At 40.9% G+C, this 27,796-nt stretch overlaps 2 protein-coding genes and 1 pseudogene across 14 annotated transcripts; all 3 read right to left on the bottom strand.

Annotated features, from left to right (window-relative positions):
• Nucleotides 1-494: 494 nt before the first annotated feature.
• LOC103715671 (glucose-induced degradation-like protein) lies at nucleotides 495-10,363 on the bottom strand. 9 transcript variants are annotated; one of them, XR_015967689.2, is made up of 11 exons: nucleotides 10,113-10,296; nucleotides 6,543-6,604; nucleotides 5,647-5,740; nucleotides 5,487-5,524; nucleotides 5,095-5,238; nucleotides 4,846-4,919; nucleotides 4,688-4,742; nucleotides 4,555-4,617; nucleotides 4,332-4,459; nucleotides 1,245-2,132; nucleotides 495-593 (listed from the first exon to the last, which is right to left on the bottom strand). XR_015967689.2 is itself a non-coding variant. In XM_088702241.1 (10 exons), exons 4-10 carry the CDS (start codon nucleotides 5,487-5,489, stop codon nucleotides 4,077-4,079), a joined length of 588 nt encoding a protein of 195 aa, XP_088558367.1. In that variant the 5' UTR covers nucleotides 5,490-5,740; nucleotides 6,543-6,604; nucleotides 10,113-10,233; nucleotides 10,322-10,363; the 3' UTR covers nucleotides 3,916-4,076. The 9 variants fall into 9 exon arrangements, 6 of the variants coding, with proteins under 6 accessions (XP_038980015.2, XP_088558367.1, XP_026663722.3 ...); XR_015967687.2 differs by lacking the exons at nucleotides 5,487-5,524; nucleotides 5,647-5,740 and adding exons at nucleotides 2,673-3,250; nucleotides 10,322-10,357 and having other exon boundaries at nucleotides 495-2,132; nucleotides 10,113-10,233; XR_015967688.2 differs by lacking the exons at nucleotides 5,487-5,524; nucleotides 5,647-5,740 and adding exons at nucleotides 2,673-3,366; nucleotides 10,322-10,356 and having other exon boundaries at nucleotides 495-2,132; nucleotides 10,113-10,233.
• A 2,573-nt stretch (nucleotides 10,364-12,936) lies between these two features.
• On the bottom strand, nucleotides 12,937-16,067 carry LOC103715670 (L-type lectin-domain containing receptor kinase S.4 pseudogene; annotated as a pseudogene). The gene has a single exon (XR_015967684.2). The product of XR_015967684.2 is annotated as an L-type lectin-domain containing receptor kinase S.4 pseudogene (transcript).
• Nucleotides 16,068-21,885: 5,818 nt separating this feature from the next.
• LOC103715669 (ribulose bisphosphate carboxylase/oxygenase activase 2, chloroplastic) lies at nucleotides 21,886-26,052 on the bottom strand. 4 transcript variants are annotated; one of them, XM_008803380.6, is made up of 7 exons: nucleotides 25,894-26,052; nucleotides 25,008-25,327; nucleotides 24,784-24,889; nucleotides 24,581-24,666; nucleotides 23,335-23,807; nucleotides 22,373-22,654; nucleotides 21,886-22,224 (listed from the first exon to the last, which is right to left on the bottom strand). In XM_008803380.6, the coding sequence occupies exons 1-7, from the start codon at nucleotides 25,936-25,938 to the stop codon at nucleotides 22,106-22,108; spliced, it is 1,431 nt and encodes a 476-aa protein (XP_008801602.3). In that variant the 5' UTR covers nucleotides 25,939-26,052; the 3' UTR covers nucleotides 21,886-22,105. The 4 variants fall into 4 exon arrangements, with proteins under 4 accessions (XP_008801602.3, XP_088558358.1, XP_088558360.1 ...); XM_088702232.2 differs by lacking the exon at nucleotides 25,894-26,052 and adding an exon at nucleotides 25,565-25,705; XM_088702234.2 differs by lacking the exon at nucleotides 21,886-22,224 and having other exon boundaries at nucleotides 22,368-22,654.
• Between the last annotated feature and the right edge of the window lie 1,744 nt (nucleotides 26,053-27,796).

The following is a 27,796-nucleotide window of genomic DNA, read 5'->3' as shown; positions in this document are numbered from 1 at the left end:
ATTGGTTTTGGGTCCCTTTGTTTGGAATTAATCTCAGGTGAGGGAGGGAAAAAATGTCTGAATCGGAAGGGCTGCAGAGACATGTGGAGAGCATTTCTGCTCTTCATCACGGTACAGTTCTCTATCACCTACCCGCTCCAATCCGAGTCCTCTATTCTCTGGTTTTGGTGGTAAAGCTTTTCTGCATCTTGATAACCATGAACTCATAGAAACAAAAAAAAAAAAAACAGATGAGTTTGACATAGGTTCTTGATGGTGGCTTAAATTTTTGAAACAGAGTGGTACGTACATCGATGTTGTTCTTCCAACGTAGGTAGCTCTAACACAAGATTATAGGTTCATCATGAAATGTTAACCTTGTGCTTATGATGTCCCTCCCTCTTTCACACTTTCAGTTCATATATGGTTGACGAGGAAGCATTTGCATTTGCATTTATCACATCAATTCTTAGTTCATATGTTTTTCAGATTTTGTCGGTCGCAGACTGACGGCCTAACAGAAAGCCTTGAAATTGTTAAGAACTGATAAGCGTTTAGGAATTGCTAAAGAAGAAAGCCACTGGGATTGCTTTAGAAGCAGTGGTATCAAGCAACTGAAGTGTGGAGGCTTCCTTTGTTAGTTATGTTTGATAAACATATATGCGATAATTTTATTTGTGTGAAGGTCGGGATGTGTCACTTGGGCACTGGTCGGCACCAGTAACTCCAACCTTTGCAAGCGGCTTCAGCTTTGAAGATGATCAAGATCACCACCATGCGAAGAAGTCGATTTTGGGAAAGGTGAAGGAGAAGGCTAAGAAGTGGAGACACATGCTTGCTAAAAAGAAACATGGGCATGATGACGACAATCTGACCCCTCCATGGGGAGTTAGCTTGGATGAAGAGGATGACGAACAAGATCCTGAATACCACGGCGCTCCAAGTCATCATCTACAGCTGCCACTTCATTTTTCTTTTCTTACTAGCTAGTTTTCCTTTCTGATTTCCATCTGCACAAGGCTGAGATATTGGCTGCCTGTGATTCCAGTGTATGAATCGGAGACAGCTCCTGAAACCTATAGAGAGGGAACTTCCCGACCTCGGCCAGCGGTTCAAAGCCCCAGCGCAGTGGAGAAATCAGCAGTTTTTCAGCTCCACAATGCAAACAAAGAATCAGAAATGAAACAAGGTAACGATATGCTTGAACAACCGGTATCGAACCACCTTGATGCGATCAAGAAGACATCATCTTCCCATGATTCAGCTGCTTTTTTTTTTCTTTTTTTTTTTTGATTGAAGATTCAGTTGCTAATAGATCTTTATTGCACAACATGCCCGCACACCGAAACCCTGTCGGAGAGAACGGTACCAAGAAGACGCTGACGGAAACCGTCACGGAGATGCTTGCACCGGCATACACCATGGTCTCGGAGGCAACCCAGATGATGGCTTCGAAGATCCAAAGTCCAGGAACCGGATATGAGTTGGGAGCGAAGCAGGTGTGGGATAAGGGGATTTCGGTGAAGGAGTATCTTTTGCACAAGCTAGAGCCTGGGGAAGAAGATAGAGCACTCTGTCAGGTGATTACAGAGGCTGTGAGCCCGAGGAAGGCTGGTGAAGTGGGCATAGCGGAGAAGGTGAGGGAAGCGGTCTCTTCTTTGCGGGGAGGGGAAGAGCTACATGGGACACAAATCCCAGTTTCCGCACGTCAGGGACCAATCCCGGTTTCTACGAATCCTCATGCACACGAGGCACCTCCCCCAATTTCTGCAAATCTTCACGCACACGTGTCACCCATCCCAGTTCCTATAAATCTTCATGCATCGGAGTCATCCAACCCAGTTTTCACGAATCTTCAAGCGCATCGGTCCTCCATCCCGGGCTCCACGAATCCTCGTACAGGTACGTGTGTACATGGCAGTACGTAACGGTAGAAATTTTGGCAATGCAGTGAATTAGACTAAATTGCAGAAGATGTTGAAATTGGCGGAAGGAGACTGCAAGCATACACCAACCGAGAGGATCCGGCATGTACATACGCACACTTTATCAACAGGACCGGCGGAAATCATGGTTCAGGTCATCAAGAAGTGGACGTTGGGTAGCAGTAATTTCCTGGTTTTGAACATTTTGTAGGTGATCTTCTGATATCCCTGAAGAGATGTACCCTAAATAATGAGATTCATTACCTTCTTTAATTAAACATAAGGTGGTTGCAAGCATCAGTTCGGATGTTCCAACTTTTGTATATTAACCATTTCTTGAATAATAGCTTGCCTTTTTTTTACTTTAAATCAGAAACATTCATTTCTATAAACTTATTATGTTCTGCACAACTAATTAAACTTGCAAGCTACAAAAGATGCAAAACGCGAACTACGTGAATGGTTAACCCTACAGGTTCTTTTCCACTTATATAAAGAATAAAAAAAATACAGGTGTCTTTTTTGAAGGATTGGAATACCTGTATCAATCAAAATATCAACAGTAATATCTTTATGTCGAGAAAATTTATATCTTTGTGATACAAAAATAATATTCATACTCACTACAAAAGCAGATGATGCAGGGATATGGAATCAAAGAAGACAGACTAGATAGAGAAGAAAAGTTCTGTATAAGAGTTCTTGCTACCATGAACCTAGATTATTGATCAAATGTGTATACACAAAATGATAAAAACATTTATATACCTTTATCTCAATGTTGCTGTGTTTGTGTGCTATGAGATTCTGATATGAATCCTGGGTCTCCAAACATGTTATAGTGCACTGAAGTCAAAGCTGGACTAATGCTCAGTCGCGAAACTGAAAAGGATCCTAACTTTTGACCCAAAAAAAAAAGGATCCTAACTCCTGTATAAGCGCATTCTTCAAGTATAGAAACATTTCAGAGATACACTCGAGATGCCTTCGCAAGCCAATGCCCTTAAGATAACCCCAGGTCACTAAAATAAAGTTTCAGCCTTTAGCTTCTGGTGATTGGATTTTGACCTGCAGCGATGAAACTGGTGGGTGGCCAGTAACATCTTTGTAACATCTCAGCCTTATTCTGGAGAGGAGCAGCAGCAGTAGCACTCGTTCCGTCACAGGAGGCTGCATGATCTTATGACACCTGCCATATATTTCTAAGCCCTTCACAGAACAAGAATCTGTAACAGGCAATCTCATATCGGTTTCTGTGGGAATCAGATGGACGAGAGGCGGCAGATCAACATAAAGTCAGCAGAGCGAGTTCATTTTCACCACATCTCAGTTTCCAGTACACGCGTCTGCATTATTGGATCTTAATGGTCAGGTGAATCATCGAAGTGTATGCTATAAAATGGCCATCTGTCACACCGTAAGTTGGAAGCTGCCTAACATCCTTTCCAAGCAAAGCCACTCGCTGTTTATGTGATGCAACCATTTCAATGCTCTCTCTTCAGCTAATACATATTAATGCACACAAAAGGAAATTCAATGGCAACCCATGATTCCAAAAATTATACTTGCTGATAGGAAGATCACAGCTAGCCAGCAGACACTCCTTCCCTTGACATGGCAATGCAAATAGAATGTGCTACATACTAGTGGGTGCATTGCCAGACGCTGATATTAATTTTCTGTTTCCTTTGCATGTATAGTCAAGTACTAAAAATAATACAATGCTGCTACATATTAGAGCCCATTACTTACTGCAATAACAGTCAATATCAGTTAATATAACATATTAATTTTACTATGGATCAATTCTTATGTTTTACATTAATAATATTTTGCAGCTTTAATAATGGTCAAAATGGTTTCGGGCTGGCACTTTCCTATCAAAACATACCATAGGAACGAACCTCAATCATATTAATCTCCCACTAGGAGCTTCCCTGTCACAAGGTTCATTGGATGCACGTAGTGGGCAATCTTCAGAAATGTAAAACATGAAGTTTGGAATGCCCGGTAAAAGAGATGAAGTGGTTTTAAATATAATTATCATTTGGTGACACAAGATTGCTGTTCAAAGATCCAAAAGCCTAAACAGTATCAGCAGATTAAACTGTTACAGTAACCAGAAGATGGAAACTAACGCACAGATAGCTTTTTATGATCAAGAAAATTGGTTCACTGTAACTGATATGAAGAAAAAGTGAAACCTAAGTGCTTCTCATTGCTGCACTTTAGTTCAAGCTTCTGAAATGGGCTGCAGTTTGTCAACCAAAAATTTGTGAGAACAATGTCAAATCTGTTTTGGGTTTTGCATACCATGTAGAAACAAGAAGATTTTAGTTAAATATGACAATAAAAGCCTAATATTTAGAGATAAGATGTCAAAACAGGATAAAGAAGCAGGCCACAAAGAAATGGCTTTAAGCTTACCTACTGTTTGGATCGTAATAAAAGCCATTAATAGAGCCATCACTGCAGGAAAAGCAAACATAATAGAAGCCAGCAATAGTCAAGCCGCAGTCTATTCCAACATTAACAAAGTACTGCTCCTTCCATCTCTGAAACATGCAGGGAAGTAGGCATTATCTTGTTGATAGAATTAAGTGTAATGCTCTAAGAGGAAATTGGAGAAGAGGTTCGGCAAATACAATACCATAAATATGTAAGGGTAGTTGCTCAGGTCCAAAGATTTACCACCATCAGCCTCAACCTGGCTCTGTAGGGAGAAAGAAGAACCCTCTTCATCTGAACCTTTAATATGGAAACTTACACCAAGGTTCTCTTACCAGAAGTGGAGCAAAAGATGGAAACTTGGACCAGTGCCTTATGTCATCCTCTGGCCTGTAAGAAAACCCACAACCAGCTTGCTTGAGAGAAGAATATAGACGAGCCCTATAACGTTGCCAACAATGTAAAAGAAACTACTAGAAAAGTGGGGCCATACGTTGCTTCCCACTTGCCAGTGAAAAATGTATAGTTCTTAGTGTCAACAATTTCTCCCTCCCAGAATGTAACTACCTGAAATATGAAGGAAAAGAGAAAGAACAACTGAGCAGAGCTTGCATAATTCCTATAACGGTAAAACTATTTAAATTACTGGCAAATATAAAAATTAAACAAAATTACTTGCCATCAGCGTATGAATTTAAAAAAGTAAAAACATTTTGAAATCCAGGGATCCAAAATTACTTACAGGTGTGTCCGCTAAAGGAACATTGAGTGCCTCCATCGTACCACATAGATAACCATTATCAAGATCACATCCTTGGATCCTTACATTAACTTTCCACGCTTCATCTTTCTGTAAACTCGAAACATTCTGAGTTCCCGCAAAAGCCTGGGCAAAAGAGATGGTATTTGTAATTCCAAGTAGGTTTAAAAAGCAGCAGAACTCATTAAACATTTTGGCATCCATGCCTTGGATGTATTGCAAGAAAAAAGATAGAAGAAACAGATAAAAGGGTGCGATAAATATAAATTTAGAAGGAATATTTACAGAGATATTGCTTTGAACAACAACAATTGTAAAAAAATGTTATTTGCATGGATGAAGACTGGTTCACATAGTTAACAACATGAACATACCATATTGAGATGTACCAATCTACCATCAACAAGCACCGCTTCACATTGTAACACATCAATCAGTAAGCTTTAATAAATAGTGATAATAATTGTAGGAATAAAACCATTTTAAAAGTATTTGTTTCATTTATTTTCCTTAACAGTATTATTTTAAAGCTACCTTCGCACTTGGATTGGTTAGCAGCACATATAATCTTAGAAATGCTTAACTAAATGGAATGCATATCCAATAGGTACCCCATGCTACGATTTGCCTGAAAAATCAAACAGGCCGTCAGAACATTGAAACCATGACAGTTCATCATAATCAAGTCATCCAAAATAACCTAATCTGTAAGTAGCATAAATATATGATAGTTGAACAGAAATAATATTCATTACCATCACTTGCATCGCTTTGTCTGAATCAAAATTTTACCTACACTAGTATTCACCTTGATGTCCAGGATTACAACCTGTGCCTTTGTTGTTTTTCTCCAGAGTTCATTTCCTTCCAGTTATTTATTAGTTTCTTCCATTGTCAAATATTATAAAAAAAAAGTTGTTACTATTTGGCTTGTCTTCACCTATGTACATCCACACTACTGGTGATATATATAAAAGAGACTATGAACCATGATCGCTTCAACTCATATTTCTTCTCATATAAATAACTGCTTAGCTAGCCCTAACATAGATACGGTAAAGAATATTAGACTGGATAAAATTTAGTGAAACATAGAGGCAATATGCACATTTTAAGCATATGAAAGATCGAAGAAGGATGTCTGAGTTGATTCATACTGTGACATATAAGGAAAAAATGAGAGGTTTATTTCTAATACAATCTAGTCATCATGGGATTATCATTTACTTATTTCAGACTTCTTAAGTAAAGATGCAATCACATGTACACATGCTGACATGATCAATGTAATAAACCACTGGACAAGATATAGACAATTACATCTTTGAAGAAACTGACTCCTATCTTAGACCATTAAGAGCCATCAAAAAGTTATGCAAACCTTGTAATGATATTGGAAAATTTATTAATCAAGAAATGAAAGAATTTACCCGTCCAACACTTAAAAGTGTACAAGCAGGAGGTAGAGAATGTCCAGAACTTGCATCTTGTCCTGAGCAAGCTTTTTTTATCAGTATATATTACATGAGCTTTATGAAGAAAATCATGTAAACACATGCAAATGGCTAGAACAGTTCGCTCTAAATACAGTAGTGCGACATGAAAAATAAAGAACAAGTAGAAAGCATAACAGTGATATCAGATGAACTTATATGTCATACTCTTTAATTGCTAGAATATCTAATGAACTTGGTTGGCTTCTTAGGTGGAGGCATATATGTAAGCATCTATATATGTATTTATATACGAATGTATAATAAGCCAACTCAGCTGCAGATATCCAGTGATTAGAATAACCTAACAGTACAAGCAAAATTTTACACATTGTGATCACCTCCTCTTTCTTAATACATGTTCTTTCAAAGTCAGTACACAAATGATTACAGTCTAAACGGCGAATCGTAAAAGGCTCAAACATATCTACAAATTTTCATCAATAATAACTAGCAAGGCAAAGGAAGACCTTTTCACTCTGTACCTTTCAGTTTACATTTTTATCATCCCTACAGGTTATTATTTCAAGAAGTTGTGCATTTGGTAGTTTAAATGTATGTCATAGAGCTAGCTTTAACCGAAAATATTTCCACCCAAATTGCAACCAAAGCACCAAGGCACTTGGATTTGCAAAGCTTATACAGTAAAAAGAATACAAAGTAGAAAAAATTCAATATTTCCTTAATCCTACCAATCTAAAGCCATCACATAAAGCAAGAGATGTTGCACTTATTTTTCTAGAGCTAAAAATTCTTTTGATATTGACAGTAAGAAAAACTAAAAGTGCTCCAAGATTCAAGAAACAAGTCAGTTTAGTGGGTTAATAATTTTAAATTGGAGAAAAAGAAAGTGTCGACGATGATATGTCAAGCATAGGCTACTCATCATTTGGTTAAGTTGTAAGGCAGCCAATCCACAAGGGAACTTAGTTGAGTATAGGGATTAAGGTTCCATAACAATATAACATACATCACCATGTACATACACGTCCACTATGAAGGTGAAATGTGAGATGGACATGAAAACAAATGTTTCTTAGGAGCAATAATATATAAATAAATTTATTGAAGCTTTTTTTTTTTGTGGCAAAAAATGTCTTAAATAAATTAGACCAATATAATAAACAAGAGCATGGGTTTGCAGGGATTGGTCCCATTGGTCTAAACAACTGGGAAACACATAACGCCAAGTGAAATTTGAAGGAAGAATTCCCAGTGTATGAACTAAGCACCATGCTGCAACAGGGAAGGCCACATGATGCATGTTACAGAGGATGAAGACAAACAGAAAGAAAAGTATTAGGAACAAAGAGAGATGAGTGGGCATTCGGAAATGACAATATACTATTGACACACAAGGGGTAGTTGGGTGTTATACAGATACTCCACTAGAAAATAATGTCTCTTAATGAAGTTTGAAGATGAAAATTTAACAGCAATTGTGGATGAAAAATGATGTGGACAGTCTAAGTCAGGTGAGATTTATTTTATAATTTGAAAACCATCATTTTTGTAATGTAGTATTGTAGCAGCCCCAGCCAGTTATTTGGGTTATTCTAATCACTGGATAGCTGCAGATTATATTAAAAGATATAATTATATAATTCAAAAGATATAATTTAAATTAGCAAGGGGTCGGACATGCCACATGCTAAATTATATCTTTTAAATTAGCTGCATTGTTTCCATATATTGTTATCCTAATCCTTTTTGCCTTTATATAAATTGGATCAAGTAGATAAAAATTCTATTTGTTCAAAATCTTTTTGTAAATCAGGTGACATGTATTGAATATCCTTGTAAATTATGTATTATTTGGAAATACTGAAGTTTTGGAAGAATTATGTTTAGAAAATGCTTGAAAATATCCTAAAATTGTAAATATTCAAAAAATTAGTATACAAATGAGTTATGAATATTTTGAATTGGATATATATGTCTTTCTCACTATCAGCCGAGACCCACCAATGGAGGTTATACATTGGCATCTATGAATGTTCCAGCACCTATATTATTCTGACTCATTCTGCAAGGTATACATGTGACATTATGGCCTCGTTTCAAGGTGTAGATGCAGTATTATGGCCCAGTCGTAGGATATAAATACAGCCTTAGTCTTATAGGCTGTAGAGTTCGAAATAGATTTGAGATTTGATATTTGATATCATGAATATTTAAATACATGTACTATCCTGAATATAATATTTGGATTTAATTTGGAACAATATATTATTTTACAATACGAACTTTTGGAATTAAATTTCTTTGCTACTTGCTTGATCCATCTAATTAGAGTAGATTGTTATTTATTGGATTATCAAGCTCATTATTTTTGTATTTTTTTTAAAATATGAGAACCTAAAGATTCATGTGATATTATCTTTTGGGACGTGTGAGTGGAGGTGTGAATAGAGACAAGGCCAGAGCTGTAGTATAGAATAGACCTAACTTTGTTAGTTTATTTATCAAATTCGCTTGAGAATTATATGTAAACATGTTAAGTATTTGAAGCTTATTTAGAAATATTAATTTTTTAAAATTATTTCGTTTGTCACTTTTAGCGATATGTATGAATATATCAAATATTTTATTTTAGGAGTTTAGCTGTTCTAATATTTACCAATACCTGTGTATTATTTACATTATCAAAAGATTTATGCTGAACTCATTAACAAGTCAAAAAGCCTTGCATACTCATAAGGTCAGTCCCTATGAATGTGCGACGATTGCCACGTCCTTGAATCCTATTTTTGGAGGGGGGTGACAAGCAAAATATGAGTGTATGATGTAACGAAGCAAACATAATCAATTTGTTTAGTGTTGCCATAGTAGAACATCAGAAGGAATCAATTGAAAACAACTGACTAAATAGATATATGTATCTTGTGCTCGAGAGATTAAACTATCAGTAGAAAAATCAAGATAAATATAACCACCAAGTAAAATTTCCTTCAAAAAGTTGAAATTCATATAAAAAGGGAAATATGTATTTAAAAAGAAAAAAAAATCATTTTTGCAAATAATAACATCCAAATTCAGACCTGACCATCTACCTTGAGTTCCAATTTATCAAACCATGCAAGTAATCAACTTCAAGTTATGACACATTCACATCACAAAATTAATCGCTTCGTGCATTCCATCGAACAGGAAATAGATCATCCCAACAGAATCTTTTTCAGTCTTTGAGCATACAAGAACAATAGATCCCAAAAGGTTCCAGCTAAAACAACAATTCTTGAGTCGGAACCACCTCAAGAAAGGCAATTCTATGAGATATCTACGCAGAAATGTAACCAGAAACAAATTTCCCTCGTCTCATAGTGCAAACCCTAACGATCTAGGATTTCACATACACAGCAGTACGAGGACAAGAAACACCGGCCTAGTTCCAGTTCTTGACATAGCCATAGCTCCCCAACCTAGGCTCAAAGCGTTATCGGACGAAACCCAGAGAAATCGATCGGATGGGCGAAAGAAAGTAGAAAGGGCGAAGAAATCCCTGACCTGAAACTTGCGAAGTAGTCGAGCTCTCGACCACTCTCACAGGCATTTCCGGCGATCGATTGGATCTCAAAAGAAATCTCGCCCGCGCTCGGAGAGGTGCTCGCCCGTCGGTTTTTTCAATCTTTTCCCTCAGGGGTATAAAAAGTGAGAGCTGTATTATGGATACAAAAAGAGAGATTACGGTAGCCCAAAAAAATCATCATCCTTACTGCTTTTATCCATGCTGCCTTCGCTTCTCTTTTACGGCCCAATTGGTTGCCCGCAAAAAGGCTTGGGAAAACAAATCCCTCTATATTTAACGCAAAACGCGACCAAAAAATAATAAAATAAATAATAGGTATTATATTTTTAAAAAAAATAAATACCATCACATTGTGATATTTATTTTTTCATACTAGATCATGGAGTGAATATAATTTAAATTTATCATTCTACAATAAAAATACCCTTATTTATGCTATATTAATATAATATAAACTATATTATATAATTAGTTTTAATTATATTAATATAATATTGATATATTAATATATTCATTAATGATATTTTATTTAATATATTAATATATTTACTAATAAATATTAATTATTAATAAATAATAAACATTTATTAATTATCAGTAAAACTAAAATAATATTTATTAATAATTTTTTTACTAAAATATAAAATTAATTTTAAAATATATGTATTAACTCATATAAATATATTTCAATAGTCGGCATATTAATATTATCGATGTTTGTGCAAGTGGGAAATAAATAGCCAATAAATAGACCGAGAAAAAAATATCATTATAGTAACTTTTGTCCATGCTATTTTTTGAGTAGTTTTTTCCATCAATGAAATATAGTAAAAAAAAAATTAGATAAATTATTTCTAAAAACCATCGGATTCTTCTATAATCTGATATATTCCAACCAAACAAACTGTTAAAAAAAATATGCACTTTATAGCATATCACGTACCTAGATTAGATTTATGATATACTACTAGAAGTAAATTGGGCTAAATCACTTACTTAGCTACTTATGTGTATTCTGCACAAAACCTCATCTCCCATCTTTGCTGGGGTACAGAAAGCATGTGTGTGTGTGTGTGTGTAATGGGGAGGGGTTAAGCCCACCTAAAAGATTTTATTAAATAGATAAAGCATAGTATATTACAAATAGAGGGATAAAAGTATAGAAAAAAGAAGAGAGAAGATGTAACCGCAATGTTAAAATAACTCTTGCAGAAGATGCTTTCTTCCCGCTATCTTGCTCCAATTGCTGAAGCAGAATATGAGGGAGGCATCAATAATTTGCATTTGTCTAGTCAGACTCTTGAAATGCCATTGTTGCACTCCTTTCAACTTGACCAAAGACTAAAGTAATGTAAAGGCCGGTGCTAACTAGCCGGAAGGTATATGAGCTTGAGGTGATGGATGACCTCAAGATAATATAATGACCCAAAATCTTGCCCAAAAGCACGGACTGTGCGGTGTTCTTTATCTAAAGGTCAAAAACTAATTACAAATATTGCCAATTTCATATGAATTCATATTGCAGCATCTTCTAGTTTATATAAACTATTGACCGTGCCTACATTAATACTACTTATTACAATTATAACTTTTTAAGGAAAATTAGCTGAAAAGTATCATTTAGAATTTTTGAAGTATAAAAAATTGCTTTAATGCAAGACTAACGTAGGACCAACCAAAATAAATGAAACGACGAAGCGAGTAAGCTTAAAACAAGAAATACTAATTCTATATATATAAAGTGATTCTGACTGTATGAAACAATGCAATATCAAATATGTTCTTGCACATACTTCAAGCATGGTTTGCAAGTTAAAATAAATAATTAAATAAAATAATTTTAAGTTGTAAGAACGGTTGGAATATCCAACATCTCCACATAGATCGCTAGATAAACAAATCTTTAAAAGATAACGGCAAGTGATAAATTTTCTGGCCAGGTTAATCAAACAGGAAGGATTATGCATTTTAACACCCCTTCTTGCTTCATCCCTTACCCCCCCATACCAATGGATGGATTGCAGTACCATCGTCTGGGATATTACATTATCTTCTATGTTTTTCCCATCTCACCATGGTTTAGAGAGGCCCAGCAAAAATGTCCAAACACGACACCAGCAGCGAACATAATCTATTTAGGTATCAAGTCAACAAATTTAGTCTTGATTCCTTTTCTCATAGCAAATCAAGACTCTATAATGTATGGTTCTGTTACATTAAAATTTAGATATGCACCATAAAGTTAAAGTTGGTATATCTAACACCTTGCTAATATAACTATCCATGAACTCAAACCAATAAATAGTGTCCTTGTTCTTCCCCTGCGAGTGAAATTTGGATCCCAGGAAGATATTTTCTTTGAATAAAAACGTTGCGGAGATATGGTCAGTTTGTATCATTTCTTTATCATAAAATTATATACACGCACAAAAAAAAAATTGGTTTTCGTTATAGTTTTTCTAGTCTTGGTTCTATGTCTAATTTAAAAAAGCTAAGATTTCGTGTTTTGACCTGGTTCCCAAAAGTTGAGAGTTTGATTCGACTATCCGATCGAATCTATTGGCTAGTTTGAATCCACGGGTAATACAAAGTGATCATTTTTCTATTTAAATAATTCAATATCTTCTTTGGACATGTCATCACTATATAAACAATATAATTTTGTATGTCCTATCATGTAACAGGCATCCACGTTCACCTACCATCATGCTTGGAAATGTAAAAGAAGATATTTAAAATTTAATTAGTATCCAAGTATTCATCACTTGTGCAAGGCATCGAAACGGCACGCATTTAGTTCTATTGGACAATTATTAAAAAGTATAATTTATAGTAATTCATTGAACTCCCAGACCGTTAACTGGAGTACTAATTAAAGATGGTCGCACGCTTTCATACATTCGTCAATACGGAGCCCTGCAGACCTCAATTGACACCACTTCGTTAAATGGTTGCACCAATCCAGCGACGCACGCATAAAAAACATCACCAGCTCATCACACGGCTAGGTGCTATCGACCCACAGCTTTTGTTACACCTGGCTTTTGACTTGTTGACCAGTCAACATCAACATGATCAATAAAAAAAATGAAAGAAAATCACACACGTTTCGTGATGCGTGCCAACATTTCATTCCGCACCATAATGTGATGTAATCGTGTCGTCGCGTCTGAGGACACTTCAATCGGAGCTGTTCCATGTCACACGTTCACACGTGAGAGGCGCGAAAATGCGGAGTGGAGTAGACCAAGGGCCCCACTTTCCCGGAGCCCGCTGAAACGGGCACATCTCTGCCGGAGGTGATCGAACACGCGGAGAGCTTATCGAAGGACGAGGACGGGTATGAGGGCACGAAAGCGTCGAACCCGACCGGGCTCATCCCCTCAAAGTCCACCGGCGGGCTGGGCGGATCCGGCACCTCCTCCCCCTTCCCGCCGTTCAGGTACCTCGCCACCTCCCTCATGCTGGGCCGCAACGGCGCCGCCGGGTGGGAGCACATGAGCCCCACCTTGATGGCCACCTTCACCTCCTCCCTCACGTAGTAACCGCCCAGACGGGGGTCCACGACGTCGGTCCACCTCCCGGAGCTCCACAGCTCCCACACCCAGTCCACCAGGACGAGCTCCTCCGGCATCGCCCTGGGCTCGATGGGGCGGCGGCCGCATACCACCTCGAGGACCACGGCGCCGAAGGCGAATACGTCGGAGCTGGTGGTGGGCCTGCCGGTCCGGGTGAGCTCGGGGGCCAGGTAGCCCAGGGTGCCCACCACCCGGGTAGTACTCGGGTTGGCCCCGTGCTCGTAGAGCTTGGCCAGCCCGAAGTCGCCCAGCCGGCCGTTCATATCGGCGTCGAGGAGGATGTTGCTCGCCTTTACGTCGCGGTGGATCACCACGTGCTCCCACTCTTCATGAAGGTAGAGCAAGGCGGAGGCCACGCCGCGGAGGATCCGGAACCGCTGGTCCCACGAGAGCAGGCTGTTCGAAGGCTGGTTTTCGCTGTCCAAGAATAAAAACTTGTCCAAGCTTCCGTTTGGCATGTAGTCGTAGACTAAGAGCAGGTCGCCCCGCCGCCGGCACCAGCCCTGGAGCTGGACCAGATTCCGGTGGCGGAGCTGCCCGATGCTGCCTATCTCTGCCACGAACTCGCGGATCCCCTGTCTCGACTCGTGGGAGACCCGCTTCACCGCGACCTCGGCACGCGAGTCGGGGAGGGTCCCCTTGTAGACCTTCCCGAAGCCGCCGAAGCCCAGGAGCTCCCGGTCCCGGAAGCCCTTGGTGGCGCGCTTCAGCTCCCCGTAGGAGAATCGGTGAGGGCCGCACTCCAGCTCCCAGGGCTCGATGATGTCCGCGTTCTTGATCTTGTAGAAGAGGTAAACGGCGGCGACGATGACGGCGATGAGGACGGCGACGGAGGTGGCCGAGACGGCGATGACAAAGGTGTGATCCTTCTTTTGGGGTTGAGGGAGGGAAGGGAGGGAGGAGAGGTCCAGGGACTGGGCGATGCCATTCATCTTAAAGTTCCAACCGAGGAGGTAATGGGTGCTGGAGAGCAACCCAGTGGAGGCGGAGAAGCCTACAAACATCTGGAGATGAAGAATCGGAGACAAGTCGACGGGAAAGGAAAGGAGCGGCCTTGGGGGTTTGGAGGAGAAAGGGGAAACCGTGACATTGAGGACCTTCCCCACGCCGTCGTAGTCGACCCACGCCTGGATCGTGTGCCCGCCCTTGAGATTGAGCTCGTTCTTCTTGCCATCGTAGCCGAAGTAGGCGACGGCGGCAGAGGCGTTGGAGGCCAGGTTGTTGATGTCGATCCCGACGTGGTTGTCGTTGATGTCGCCGAACTCGAAATCCTGGACGGTGTCGAACTCCACGGCGAAGACGTGGTTGGAGAAGTTGCCAACGTCGCTGGCGTTGAGGAGGCCGAGGTACTGGCTGGGCAGAGCTCCTTCGAGCTCCTTGGAGGGAGCGATGACGAAGGCGAGGCCGTGGCCACCGAGCGTGGCGTACTCGGGGACGGCGGCGAAGGCGAAGGCGGTGGAGAAGGAAAAAGCGGCGCCGTCGGTGGCGTTCTTAAACTGAAGTCGGTCGGGGTAGAAAGCGTGCCCGAGGAGGCGGCTTGTCTCGTTCGTCAGCCGCAGGATCCCGCTGTGTTCGATCTCCGCAACTCCATTCAGGCTAATGTTGCTGCTGTTGGCACCCCCGCCGCTGAAGCCGCTGTAACTGAAACCATCTTGCTGGGAGGCAGCGGGGAGGAGAAAGGAGAGGAGAGCCAAGAAAAAGGTGAGATTTTTGGCCATCGTAGATGGGAAATGGGGGCTCTGGTAGTATTACGGGTTTAAGGCTTGGAGGTAAGCATTAGTTTTTCGAGCATATTGCCTGGGCTTTTGTAGAGAGACGTAGGAGAGAAGAAAGAGACCTCAGTGATGGCCGATGGCTGGTGGCTGGCTTTGTTCTTTGCCCTGGTCCCGTCTCCCGTATTTTAATTAAATCTCGTTAAGATATAAAACACCCAGAAGGACACCCTCGTATTCAGACGTGGGAGCCATGTGTACTGGTGCCGTGTCTAGCTGGGGTTCCGTAAGTGGGTCGATGCAGTAATTTGGGTTGGGACCTTCTCTTTCGTAAGAGTGACGCGCGGGTGCTTTGCGCTTGTCGGCTTCGGTTGAAATATTTTCCACGGCCGGGATCGGCAGTCGAGATAAGCGAGGCCAGTTTCTCACGGTAGGGGAAGAGTTGGCAAGTTGCCTACAATTTGAGGATACTATTTTAATAATTAAGAAAATATGCAGATCGCCGCCGTCCAGCTGAGAACCGCAAGCGATGATTTGATTGATCATGGTCATCACATGCGGAATCAATACAATCTGAGTAATTCATTGGGGATAAATGTTTGAATGTCATGTGCCATACAGAAAAATAATGAAATAAAATAAAAAAAATATAATAGTTATGTGGTTCGATCTATCCATCAACATATACGAACAGGGACAATGTAAAAATTTTATTATAAAAATATAAAAATTATAGATTACTAGAATTTTTCATAACTTCTACCTCTCAATACTTTCTAACACTAAAATACTCAATTATTCTCTTTCTTTCGAATTACAAGACATATGTATGATAAAATAAATCGATCTAAATCTATGACTAATATATAAAATAGAGTAAATCGATTTAGACTCGCTTTGATGTTCTAAGTTGATTTAGATTCGATCTCTAAAACTTGTAAACTTAATATATATTCAATAGAGTATAATGAATGTCACTTATCAGAGACCCAGATCATGGGAACTTGAAGAGGCACTTACTAAGCCAGTTTAAGTATGAGTAGTTGTTTATGTTGCTGGAAATTGGACCCGGGGGCCGCCGCGAAGCCGGAAAAGGAGGGGCTCCCGCCGCGGGGGCGGCGATCGACGGCGTGCCAACTGGTGGCGTCCTCCTGGAGGGGCTGAGCTCCGCCGCTGGGAGGGTGGTCGACGGTGCGCCGGCTGGTGGCGTCCTCCTGGAGGGGCAGAGCTCCGCCGCTGGAAGGGTGGTCGACGGTGCGCCGGCTGATCGCGTCCTCCACTGTGGGGTGCGAGTCCTGCAGGAAGAACCGGTGGCCGGGCTCCCCGGCGCCGGCCCTCCGATGCCTAAGTCAGAGGGGGCAAATATGTGGAGAGAGCGGGGAAGAGAGTATGTGGAGAAGACAGAGAGAATATTTGGATAAAATCAAGAGGATCAGTTTCCTCAATTGTCTGTGTTGTTTACTTCTTTCCACCCGGTCTAGGAGGGTTCTCCCCGGCTTCGGGTTTTTCCTTCCCTTTTGGTCCCCCCTTCCTCTTCCCCCCAGGTTCCCTTTTATAGGAGGATTCGGTTACCTGGGAGGTGACAGTAGGTTTGTCCCGTTCTGTAATAATTGGGCACGATTTGGCCCATTAATGGCGTGATGGAGAACGGGACTAGATCAGACCGGAATCAGGGAGTTGTCACGGTCGATCGGACCTGTTGAAGTGGTTGAACCGTCGGCCGTGGTGGGCCTGGGGTCCGTGGATGGTAAGTGCATTTATTACCGAATGAACCGGCTGTCAGGGAGAGCCATACGCTCTGATGGTTCAGTGATCCGGAGATCGTCTTGGGCCGTGTTCATTAAATGACTGAGTGCATCGGAGACTTGAGGGAGCCTCGTGCATTAATGGCAGGTCATGCTGAATACCTGCGGAGATCTTATGCCTTGATGGCTTGAAGATAGCGGCAGGTTATAGTGGAGTTGTCAGGTCCCTTAGAGGGTCAAGCGAGAGTTGAATTATTTGGTAAAGGCATCGGCTCGGCAAGGGTGCCGAGCCGAGCTGGTCGCCCAATGGGGCACCCTGTGGCGGGGTTGCTTGAGTACTCCTGGTCGGCGCCTTCTGGGCGAGCACCTCCTAGCCGAGCGCCTCTACTTGGCGCTGTCTCTGGTCAGCGCTTTCTACTTGAGCGCTTCTTTGGTCGGCGCCCGCTGGTCGGCTCTTTCTAGCCGAGTATCCCTACTTGGTTATTTCGGTTGGGCGCCTCTTGGCGCTTTCTCTGGTCGGCGCTCTTTGCTTGAGCGCTTCTTTGGTCGGCGCCCGCTGGTCGGCTCTTTCTAGCCGAGCATCCCTACTTGGTTATTTCGGTTGGGCGCCTCTTGGCGCTTTCTCTGGTCGGCGCCTTTTGGCCGAGCGCCTTTCCGGTCGGCGCTCTCTAGCCGAGCGCCTCCGTGGCGATATGACTTGGGGTTTTTCCCCCAACAGTTTATATACTTGCATGCTTTTTAGATTTTATACTAATAAAATATATCAGTCAAAATTGTAGTTTCTAATATCATTGATTTTTAAAAGCTAACATTCTACTCAATTACATTTTAAACTTTTTCATGTTATTATATTTTAAAAGTTTTGATAATGAGCGTTGCACGATGTGTGCATGATGTACCAAAAGAAAAAACAAGAAAAAGCACATGAAGTTTTGTGACACAAATAAACCTCCCCTAGCATGGATTTTATTTTTTTATATCGAAAATTTAAAGCTGGCAGGTTGTGCGTGATTTGGGTTGCACGCAAGCATTTTCTTTTTTTAAAAAAAAATTGATATTTGATAGGCTAACGTACATTTAACTCTTTTTTTTTGTGCGTTCCTGTTGCCGCTAAATTCTGAACTAAGGTCGGTATGCTACTCGACTTGCTTCGAGGTTGATGAAAACCAAACTAAATGAGACGATCTAGATGAGAAAGAACTGGCTGCCTTCGAAGACGACCTATAAGAAGTTCACTTATCAAAAAGTTTCCGATGAAGGATCCTCCGATATCTAAGTTAGAATGATAGGATAATAGTGTGGAAGGAAGAAATTTTGTAGAGTAGAGTCTTCAAATAAGCTTACCTAGAATTTTTAGGCCAGCCCTTATATAGGGTAGTATAATGATTTGTTATCTGATTTGGCGCGTCGTGATTTAATTATAAGGTAACAGTGCATGTTTACAATGTAGAAGCTGTTCCGCATGAGCAACACGTGGCAGAAATTATGCCGATCATGTATTGATTGTAGTGTTGCCATAATTGCTAGTCTTTATTAGCACGACAAAAGTGGCTCCTTAATTTTCATTGAAGTTATTCAACTTGGCTAATACCTGAGACCAAGAAGGTCAGTCTAATCTAAGGTCGAGATATCTAATATATTTCTTCCCAATCCTTTCTTTGACATTGAGTAGACTTGCGATATTTGATTGCCTCGAACCTTCCTTGTTAGTCGTTTGCTGAATTTGCCTGAAAACATGAGCTATGGGACCTACTCGGCGCTTACCATTGGAAGGGAAGAGGAATTTTTTCCATAACCGGAATATTGGGGGAGGGGCCACTTCATCCACTTGGAGAATGGAGTCTCCCTTTCTCTATTTGTCTATGACTCAAAATTCATGTGGTCTGGCCCTACATATATAGCACCAAACGCCAGCCGAATTCAAACGCTGATTTGGTGGTACAAATTGCCGGCTCTCAAACGCTACCTCAGCCCAAGGAAATCAATATATATATATATATATATATATATATAAGTACAATAGAATAACTGTCAGTCTCGTCCATAAAGTAGATCTAGAAGCTCCATCTACCGCCATTCTCTATATGCATGTGTCATCTCGAAAGATCTAAGTTTTTTCTTATTCTTTAGTAACTCTGTCCTAGCAAATAGATACTTATCTCTAGAAGTACCAAACCAGATAGCCATCTAGCTATTATTAAAAAATCTTATAGGAAAAGTCTTCGAAACTCTTGTTGCATATGACGTAATTTCTTATGCAATATGTAATTCTGTTATATAAACTATAGCGTCAACCAATTTAATACTGTCAGCTACAATTAGAGCATCAGTCGTACTTCTAATCACAAAGCTAGCCATATTATACTTATTTTTATTTAAAACACTGCAATCAATTTTAATATTGAGAAAATTTGATGTGGTTTAAAATGAAATAGATCGTTTATAGGATGGCGGAACCTGGCCCACGTTTTTTTTTTTTGCTTGTTTTTAATACTCGGATCGCATGGCATGCATGCTTGCAAGACCATAAATCATTCCTGATGTTCCATCAAGAATTCCATCCGGATCTGATCGGTCGAGATCGGGAACATTAAGGGGCATTAAATGGACGACCGTGGTAAACCGCCGACGTTGTTTTCGCGGGCGGGACGCAAATACGATGGGAAGAAAGCCGGGTCGTTCTGTGGAGACTCGGTGGAGCTCAGCAGTCAACGAAACCGTGCCCGACGGCGACTTTGGCCTTTGGATGCGGGACCCAAAGTGGTTTGATAGCGGACCAAACCGACCCCTTGGGTCAACAAAATCCGCTGCCGTTTCTTCCACGTCCTCGTGATCTCATAGTTTGGACTTGGCGCACCGCTATTCAAAAGGTGGGACTTTAATTATAATATCACCCCTTCAGTGGTTCATGAGACAAATCGCATCTTACATGGATGGAAAGTAAAGATATTATCCATGAGCTACTATTTTTTTGTCAACCGAGTATTCTTCGCAGTCAAATAAATCGATGGTTGTCTCTATTTTTCCACCTAAATATTATTCCTATTAGCGATGATTGGCCGTGTTCCAATCTTTTTAGCGTAAATATAGGAAATTGGGGTATCTCTATTACCCACTTTTACTCTAGAACCGCTTAAGAGTGAGAAAGAAAAAGAAGATCCAGTTACGTGACAGGGGTTAACCTTTTTTTTATTTTTGGCCTAGGAATTGGGGTCACCTTTATGACCTCCGTTTCGCAAAAATTCTATTTGAATGATTGGACTGAAAATTTTATAGAGTTTGTAGATTCGACTAGTACAATTAGTAAAATTATAGGATTACAGATCATGCCAGATCTATATTCATAAATACTCCAGAATAATTCTGGAGTGGGCGGCCTGAATCCCGTAGCTGTAGAAGGAAACCCAATCATTCAGATAGGCCTTAAGACCGTTGAAGAAAAAAACCCACTTAAGGGGCAGTGGTCACCTCTATTATAATTTTTTGGCATGGATGTAGGAGGCAGGAGTCACCTCCATTATTATTATTATTGGCGTAGACGTAGGAGGTAGGGGTCAGCTCTATTACCATTCTTGGTGCAGACGTCGGGAACTGGGCTCACCTCCATTACTCCTGGCCCTACTCCAGACCCACCTAAGAGATAAGAAGAAGACCCGTTTGAGAGGTATGAGTCATGAGTCAACTCTATTACTATTTTTGGCATAGAAGCAGGGACTTGGAGTCACCTCTATTACTCCTGACCCGCTTAAGAGGAGTCCCAATATCAACGTGTGCTAATCTTCATGCACCGCTCGCCGTGTGCAAGATATTTTGCTTGTCCTTCTTGCTTCAGATGATTTCAACCTATAATTATAGTCTCTGGACTATAAAACAGGGGATCGAACAAAGATTAAATAGCGCATGCAAAGGATACCTTGTTCGTGTATATCTAAATTTTAATGCAAGGAAAAATAATGTACACTAAACAAATAACCATAAGATCAAGATTTGACTATGAGGGGATGAATAAAGATTATATAAATTACAAGAGCATCGTAGATTGTAGCCCAAACACATCTGCACAATATATTGAATTTACTGTGAGGGGGATGACCAAGACTTGAGTACTCCTCGATTTTGGTTCATGATTAACTTTAACAAAGGTTTCATATCTTGAAAGTACATTAAGCATATTTCGACTTTTAATGTATGGAAAGAATTGTTAACTGGTAATATCTCATGCATGGGATTTAGATTTTATTTTGAGAGGAAGAACCAAGACTCGATTTCTCTGTTTCGGTCCACATTTCTGAAGATATTTTGGCTATATCCCCTAACATGTCTTTCCAATTATTAAGCATTTTTTGTAAGCTGTATAACCCATTAGTTGGGGAAGAAATCCTGAACTATGGCAATATACGCTGCAGAAAGTTTCATTTTCTCCCTTTTTTTTTACTACTGACGTGCTGCATTCTTCCCACAGCTCGGTTGATGGAGCTATCAAACTGAAACCCAATGTATCGATTTGTTCTTCTCTGCTCGGTACATGGCGACTTGGCGAGACTCCATTCCCACATGCCAACTCTACCTCAATCTTAATGTTCAGCTCTTCCACTCTAATTTCGATAGTCTTATCTCCAACCAATTTACAGTCTTTCAAAATCCAATACGGTTTGGTACGAATGCTTAAGCAGGAGACGTGATAATGCTAGGATGGTGGTGGTTCTGCAGTTATGCCATCGAGTAATATACTAATATTGAGAAAGACTAAAAAAAAGGACAAGGCAGAAAGAAATTAATCTTTCACTGCCAGTCAGTGGCAACCAGAAACCTTCTACAAAGTGTCGAGAGAACACGCCTATAACAATGCAGTATCTGCTAATACTAATCCTTACATTGCTTGAAGGATAATTCCATATTTCCATCCCAGGATTTCCCCTCGGAGAGAGGACTCGAATCAGCTTGATGTATAGACACAACTTCCATCGTCGCTCCGAGCGGTTGGATCGAAGTTCTTAGCAGATGGGTCTGTGCAGCCTTCTGGGAGAGGAAGGTTCACTTGCTGAGCTGCTTTGCCTGCACCCAAGGAACAAACATATTAGCCATCTTGCATAAACTTCAGCTACTCTTTCCACAAGAGGATCCTTTCCAAGGCCTAGTGCTAATTATCTTGGAAGCCAGATGCAGACCCTCCCATCAAGGCCTCTAGGATTAAGGTGCTAACCGTAGAAAGATTCAGACTTGATAGCATCTTCATTGGCATCTCCAAGCGCAGCCTCGCTCAAGTACTTGTCAGCCAACTGCACTCGCTTCACGTTCTCCTGCTCCTTCACCAGCATGTTACCGTACTCCATAAGCTTCTCTAGGGTCATCTTAGGTTGCTCAAAGGTTGGCGGTCCTTCACGCGAGTTAACGAGCCTCTTGCCGACCTTTTCAATTCCAATCTCTGCAATCCACTTCCTCACTTCATCATCGTAGACCCTGGCTCGGAGGGCACCAAAAAAGTCTGCATGTTGGCACCAAAATGCGCTGGTTAACATTCTTAATAGAATGATTGCGTTTTTATTGAAGCAAAGCGGCGATTCCGTATTAGCATTTTTTGACGTGACACCACAATAAAAACCAAGTGGCAAACTCTGCTACTAGGGTTGCTATCATTGTCCAACAAGTGAAATTTGGTCGCTCAACAAGTTCAGTTCCTTTGCATCGAAAGAAAACGAGTGCGGTTCCAATTTTCTCCTAGTATTTTCTCCTAGTAATTTGAGTTCCTAAAGCATTTTGTTCTGGATTAATTTTTCTGCACCATGAAGTACTATGGATGGCCGAAGTTCCTGAGAAGATAAAATTTTTTATGTAGCTTGCTCTGAAGAATTGAAATGGTTTGTTTCACAGGCTTTTAATCACCAATTCCTCAGCTGGAAGTTCTTTAAAAAACAAGAGACAGCCACAAGACAATCGCCTCTAATATATCTATCCCTTAATTTTAACCTACTTTGCAGGCAATTCTCTTTGTATATTCTCTTCTTTTGCTTATCAGTAAATTTAAGGGGTATGGCCATCATTCCCTCTTACTTCCCTCGAGAAAAGAAGAAGAAGAAGAAGAAGAAGAAGAAGAAGATTGTGATCATTTAGTAGAGTTGTGCATGGTTTCATGGCCATGATTATTTAAAATGTTGGCAGGCTTACCAATAGACTGGCCTGGGAAGGCATCAACTAGCTTGACGATGTGCTCCCTGGGAACATTGTCCGTCCTGAATATACCCATGCAGACACCAATTCGATCCTCTCTGGTGGGCGCCCAGTAGAACTTCTCCATCCGGCCGTCACGAATGAGAGGGGCATACAGAGTGGAGAAGTCATTTCCGGTGACGATGATGGGAACACGGGGATTTTCCTGCTTGTTGTACATTCCCGGGAGCTGCACATTCGTCGGGTTGTCGGCGATGTTCATCAGGGTGGCGTTCACCATCTGGTTGTTGACGGTGTATTGGGTGGTGCCACCCATCCTTCCGGCTCCGGCATCCAGATCGTTGATGAAGAGGACGCACATTTTCCCCTTTCTGATGATGTCTGCGGCCTCACGGTATCTTTGCCTGATCAATTTTGCAGGCTCTCCGGCGTTGCCGCTTTCCAATTCTCCGGCACTCATCATAACAGGGCTATAGATGCCGAGCACCAAAACACAATATATTAGATGATGATGAGCTAACTGTGAGAGCCCGTGCAGGCGTGTATTTAGTTCCGCATCGGTTATTTATTGAATAGATTTTGGATTTTTATACAGGATCAAACAACCCAAATAATACCTTTTGGTTAGCCATTTTGGGTGAGGTTCTAGATTATTACAAATAGTATTAGAGCGGATCCGGCTCGTAGTTTTTGTGGACTAGGGAACACTGCAGCACGGATCCATTGAGGCTAACCACGAGCCGATCGTGGTGTTTGTGATTAGATTTGATGAATGGATTTGAACCTTTAGCCTGACGAGAACGTCAGGATTTGAATGGAAAAAGTACATGAGGATCCATGCGGATGTGTGTTTAGTCCCATAATATTGGTTATTCGCTGGATAACAAATACATAATGTGAATTTATTTATCATAATACAAGTTTCACAACGATCCAATTGAGAAGATTTGGGCAAGCATTTCAGGTAGGTAAAAGATTAATTGTCTTGCGCATTAATAAAGGAAGAAAGAAATGAGCCCAAATGACTAATAGGTATAAGCATCATCAGAATTTAAAATGACCCCAGATGTAATTGGCAACAGCAATCCATTCTGAATCAAGAAATGAGGCTGACAAAGTCATTATAGATGCAAAAAGACAGCCAATTTTGATCTTGGTAACACCAATACGAGGCAGTAATTTAACTTTCCCAAAGCTTTTGATTCTCCATGAGGACAGCAAGCGAAGAGGAAGAAAAACTCACTTGATTCCCATCTTGGCGAATACAAGTTCACATTGGAAGGATTTCCCCTGGCCTTTGCCTCCCCAAATACCCAAAATGAGGGGAACCTGTGAGAAACCGCAACAAACATTAATCTCCAATCAACAGCTATCCAGAGAGCTTGAACAGAAACGGTGGTGGATAAGAAACCTGATCAAAGATGAGAAACACATTGAGGGCATTACCTTAATGTTCGGCAGGTTCATGAAATTCTTGGTGATGTGAACAACAAGCTTATCCATGAAAGCAGGAGCAATGTAAAACCCATCCATGGTGTTGTCCAAGTTGTACCTAAAAGCCATTATATATGATTGTATAATTGTCAAGATCAAGCAGTTCCTGCGACATTAACAGAGCATAGACTTCTAGCTGAAATACTCGAATCTTCAAGCTTAGTTTGTTTCCTTACTGGCGGAGACCCTGGCTGATGTACTCATAGGAGCTCAAGACGGGGATGTGAGTTCCATCTCCCATGGGAGCCTGGAAGAGGGAATCGACCAACCCCTTCCCTCTGGTGATATCCTGCTGATCATCAGATATATCATATGCAAGACCTGCCCACCTATCCTTGTCGGTCTGCTTGGTCTCATCGAGGTCGGCAGCCATGACCTTGAAAGTACCAGTGGAGACCCTCCCATGGCTAAAGTTAGAGTTCGCCTTCTTCAAGCTGCTCCCAAAGAATGCCGAGCTAGGGGCCAGATATCCCGAGCCAGAGCCCTGCAAGCTCAACTACACCAACAAAACCAAAACCAAGGTCAACTACTCCAAGCAAACCGTAGTTTCCATGCCAAAAACTTAACTAATTCAGGTAATAAACAAGCACCATGTACGCATAAATTAACCAGAAAGAAAATCTAGACAAACAACAACAACATGAGCGAAAAAAACCCGAAATAGAACCACAGGCTAGCCAGATTTCCAAGGAATAAGGGAACAGCCAGAGGGGACTAGCTGGTATAGCAATACCGAAGGCCCAGGACGAGCAACATGCAACCCAAGCGGCCGTGACGTCGGAGCAAACTTATTCTTCAAGCCTGGAAGGCCAGCCACTTCAAATGAAATTAAAGAAGCCATGCACTCTCCCACCAAGTCGACCAAGATTGAGCACACCAAGAAAATAATTAGGGAGCCCAAAGTCGACACATAAGATATGAAAGAACAGGGAGAAGATGGATATGGTGTCGAGTTATGGACCCATGCATTTAAAAGAAGAGAGCAAAACAAGAGGCGATGAAACCGATGGGAATCCACATAGAAGGAAGTGGAGAAAGAGGGAGGGAAAACGAGGGTACTACCGGTACTCTGGTGACAGCTCCAACGGTAGAGACAGCGGCAGCCATCTGGAAACCGAGGAGGGATGGAGGAGACGAATGCGAAGCGTGTGCGCCACCGGGATGCCAAGTTGTTGGAAACCGGAGGCTCTTATATATATGCTGTTGCGGAATGGAGGCGCGGGTTTTGGGTCAAGCTCGTGGGTTTGCGTTGCTTCGGATCCTATGGATTTGGCTTACGAATTCCTAATGGCCACACGCTCGCGATTAGGACGAGTCACACGTGGCGTTCTCCCGGCCGCCAGCAGGCGTTCCGATGAAGCGCGTCCAAAATAGAGCGTTCCGGTAGGTGGTAGCGTCACGGATGATGAAGGATTGTTTGGACTTGGAAACTCTTCTTTACCACCAACTCTTTTTTCAGGGGTTCATCGCCATAGAAAGTATGGCGGGGTGCAGAGAGTTCTCGAGCAGGTTATGGAACGTTGTAGAAGATCGGACTCTACTGGAATTATTCATTCTATTTTTACAAAATTTTTATAGAAAAAATATTTATTTGTTTTTTTCTCAAACGTGATATTAGAGCATAGATTTAAAATTATTTGGAGCTGTAAGTACCAAAGACCTGGACATAAGATCTATGCAAAAAATTTATGTTATATATGCGAGCTAATTATGTCCGGGAAAAATAGTGGTTTTCTGTGTATGTAAACTTATGACATGAAATATTCCTTTTTCTTTGAATGACTTCAATAAATACTTACAAGAAACACGAGACTGCACAAATATTATAAATTGCTTCTTCCCCTAGTCATTATCCTCTTGCTTGCTTTTTTTTTCCAACATTGGAGGACTCACTACAGGGGAAGTGTGAGAAGAGGGAAGGAGGAGCTGGAAGCAATTTATTATCTACATAGAGAGCTATAGATAATCAAAATTTTCATATATTTGTATGGTGCACTCAGAGTAGTTCCAAGATCATTATCCGAAAAATGTCAAATATAAAATTAAATATTATTATTTATTTAATTTATTTCCTTTTTTATAGAAGAAGAAGAAGAAAGAGACTAAGCAGGTAGAAGCCTCCATCAGCCACTAGATTTTATTCATAAGGATATACACAAGAAAAGCACGATAAGATAGGAATGCATATGGGAACTAAGTGAGGAGAACAAAAAATACCAGAGTTATAAGAGACAGGAAGGATTGAAACAAGATATAGCAACTATTACAGAGAAACCGAGAATTCATCATTGGATTAGTAGCCATCATTAGAAGTAAAACTAGAGCTTTCAATAGAAACAAATCCCAACCAAATACGTCAGCGGTATGCCGAAGCCAGGGCACCAAAGCCTTCAATAAAATCACAAAGGGCTCGTTTGGTTCGCAGGAAAAGGAGGGGGGAAAGTGTGGTCAACGGGAAAGTAATGAAATGCCTCTTGTTTGGTTGGAGTTTTCAAAGGAGAGAGATGGGAAAGTTATATTCCCATGGGAATATGATTCCCACATTTCATGGGAAAGTCTTTCCCATGAGAAACATGGGAAAGTTACTTTCCCATGAGGTGGGAATCACTCCTTTTTTATTTTTTTCCAAAAAGACCCTTCAACATTAAAGAAGCATTAAAGAGGCATTAAAGAACTAATTTTTATTAAGGGCATAATAGGAATTATACATAACTTTCTTAGGAAAGTGGATGGTCAACCAAACATAAGCACTTTGGAAATTTGTCACTTTCCCATGGTTAACCAAACATGCTAAAAATACTTTCCTAGATATCCTCTTCCTAGGAATATGATTCCCAGGAATCATATTCCTAGGAGGAAAAATACTTCCCGCGAACCAAACGAGCCCAAAAATTCAATCAAGAGCAAACAACTCAGGAATCAAAAGGCTAATGGATGGAGTGGAATTCTTTAATTTTCTTTCAAC

Source organism: Phoenix dactylifera, chromosome 8, assembly GCF_051530095.1.
Source record: "Phoenix dactylifera cultivar Ajwa chromosome 8, Ajwa_hap1_PhDact_Kaust_v1.1, whole genome shotgun sequence".
Taxonomy (NCBI): Eukaryota; Viridiplantae; Streptophyta; class Magnoliopsida; order Arecales; family Arecaceae; genus Phoenix; species Phoenix dactylifera.
The sequence above is the reverse complement of the archived record's forward strand: the minus strand, read 5'-3'. Positions and strand labels throughout refer to the sequence as shown.

Excerpts from the sequence above, each read along its gene's own strand:
- LOC103715671 (XM_026807920.3), bottom strand. The coding sequence starts at position 10,158 with ATGCCTGTGAGAGTGGTCGAGAGCTCGACTACTTCGCAAGTTTCAG. Across the intron at positions 4,460-4,554 it reads ACTACCCTTACATATTTATG|AGATGGAAGGAGCAGTACTT; the intron begins GTATTGTATTTG and ends TGCATGTTTCAG. Across the intron at positions 4,198-4,331 it reads TATTACGATCCAAACAGTAG|ATTTGACATTGTTCTCACAA; the intron begins GTAAGCTTAAAG and ends AACCCAAAACAG.
- LOC103715669 (XM_088702232.2), bottom strand. The coding sequence starts at position 25,672 with ATGGCTTCTTTAATTTCATTTGAAGTGGCTGGCCTTCCAGGCTTGAAG. Across the intron at positions 25,328-25,564 it reads TTGCTCGTCCTGGGCCTTCG|TTGAGCTTGCAGGGCTCTGG; the intron begins GTATTGCTATAC and ends TTGTTGGTGTAG. Across the intron at positions 24,667-24,783 it reads TGAACCTGCCGAACATTAAG|GTTCCCCTCATTTTGGGTAT; the intron begins GTAATGCCCTCA and ends GGTTTCTCACAG.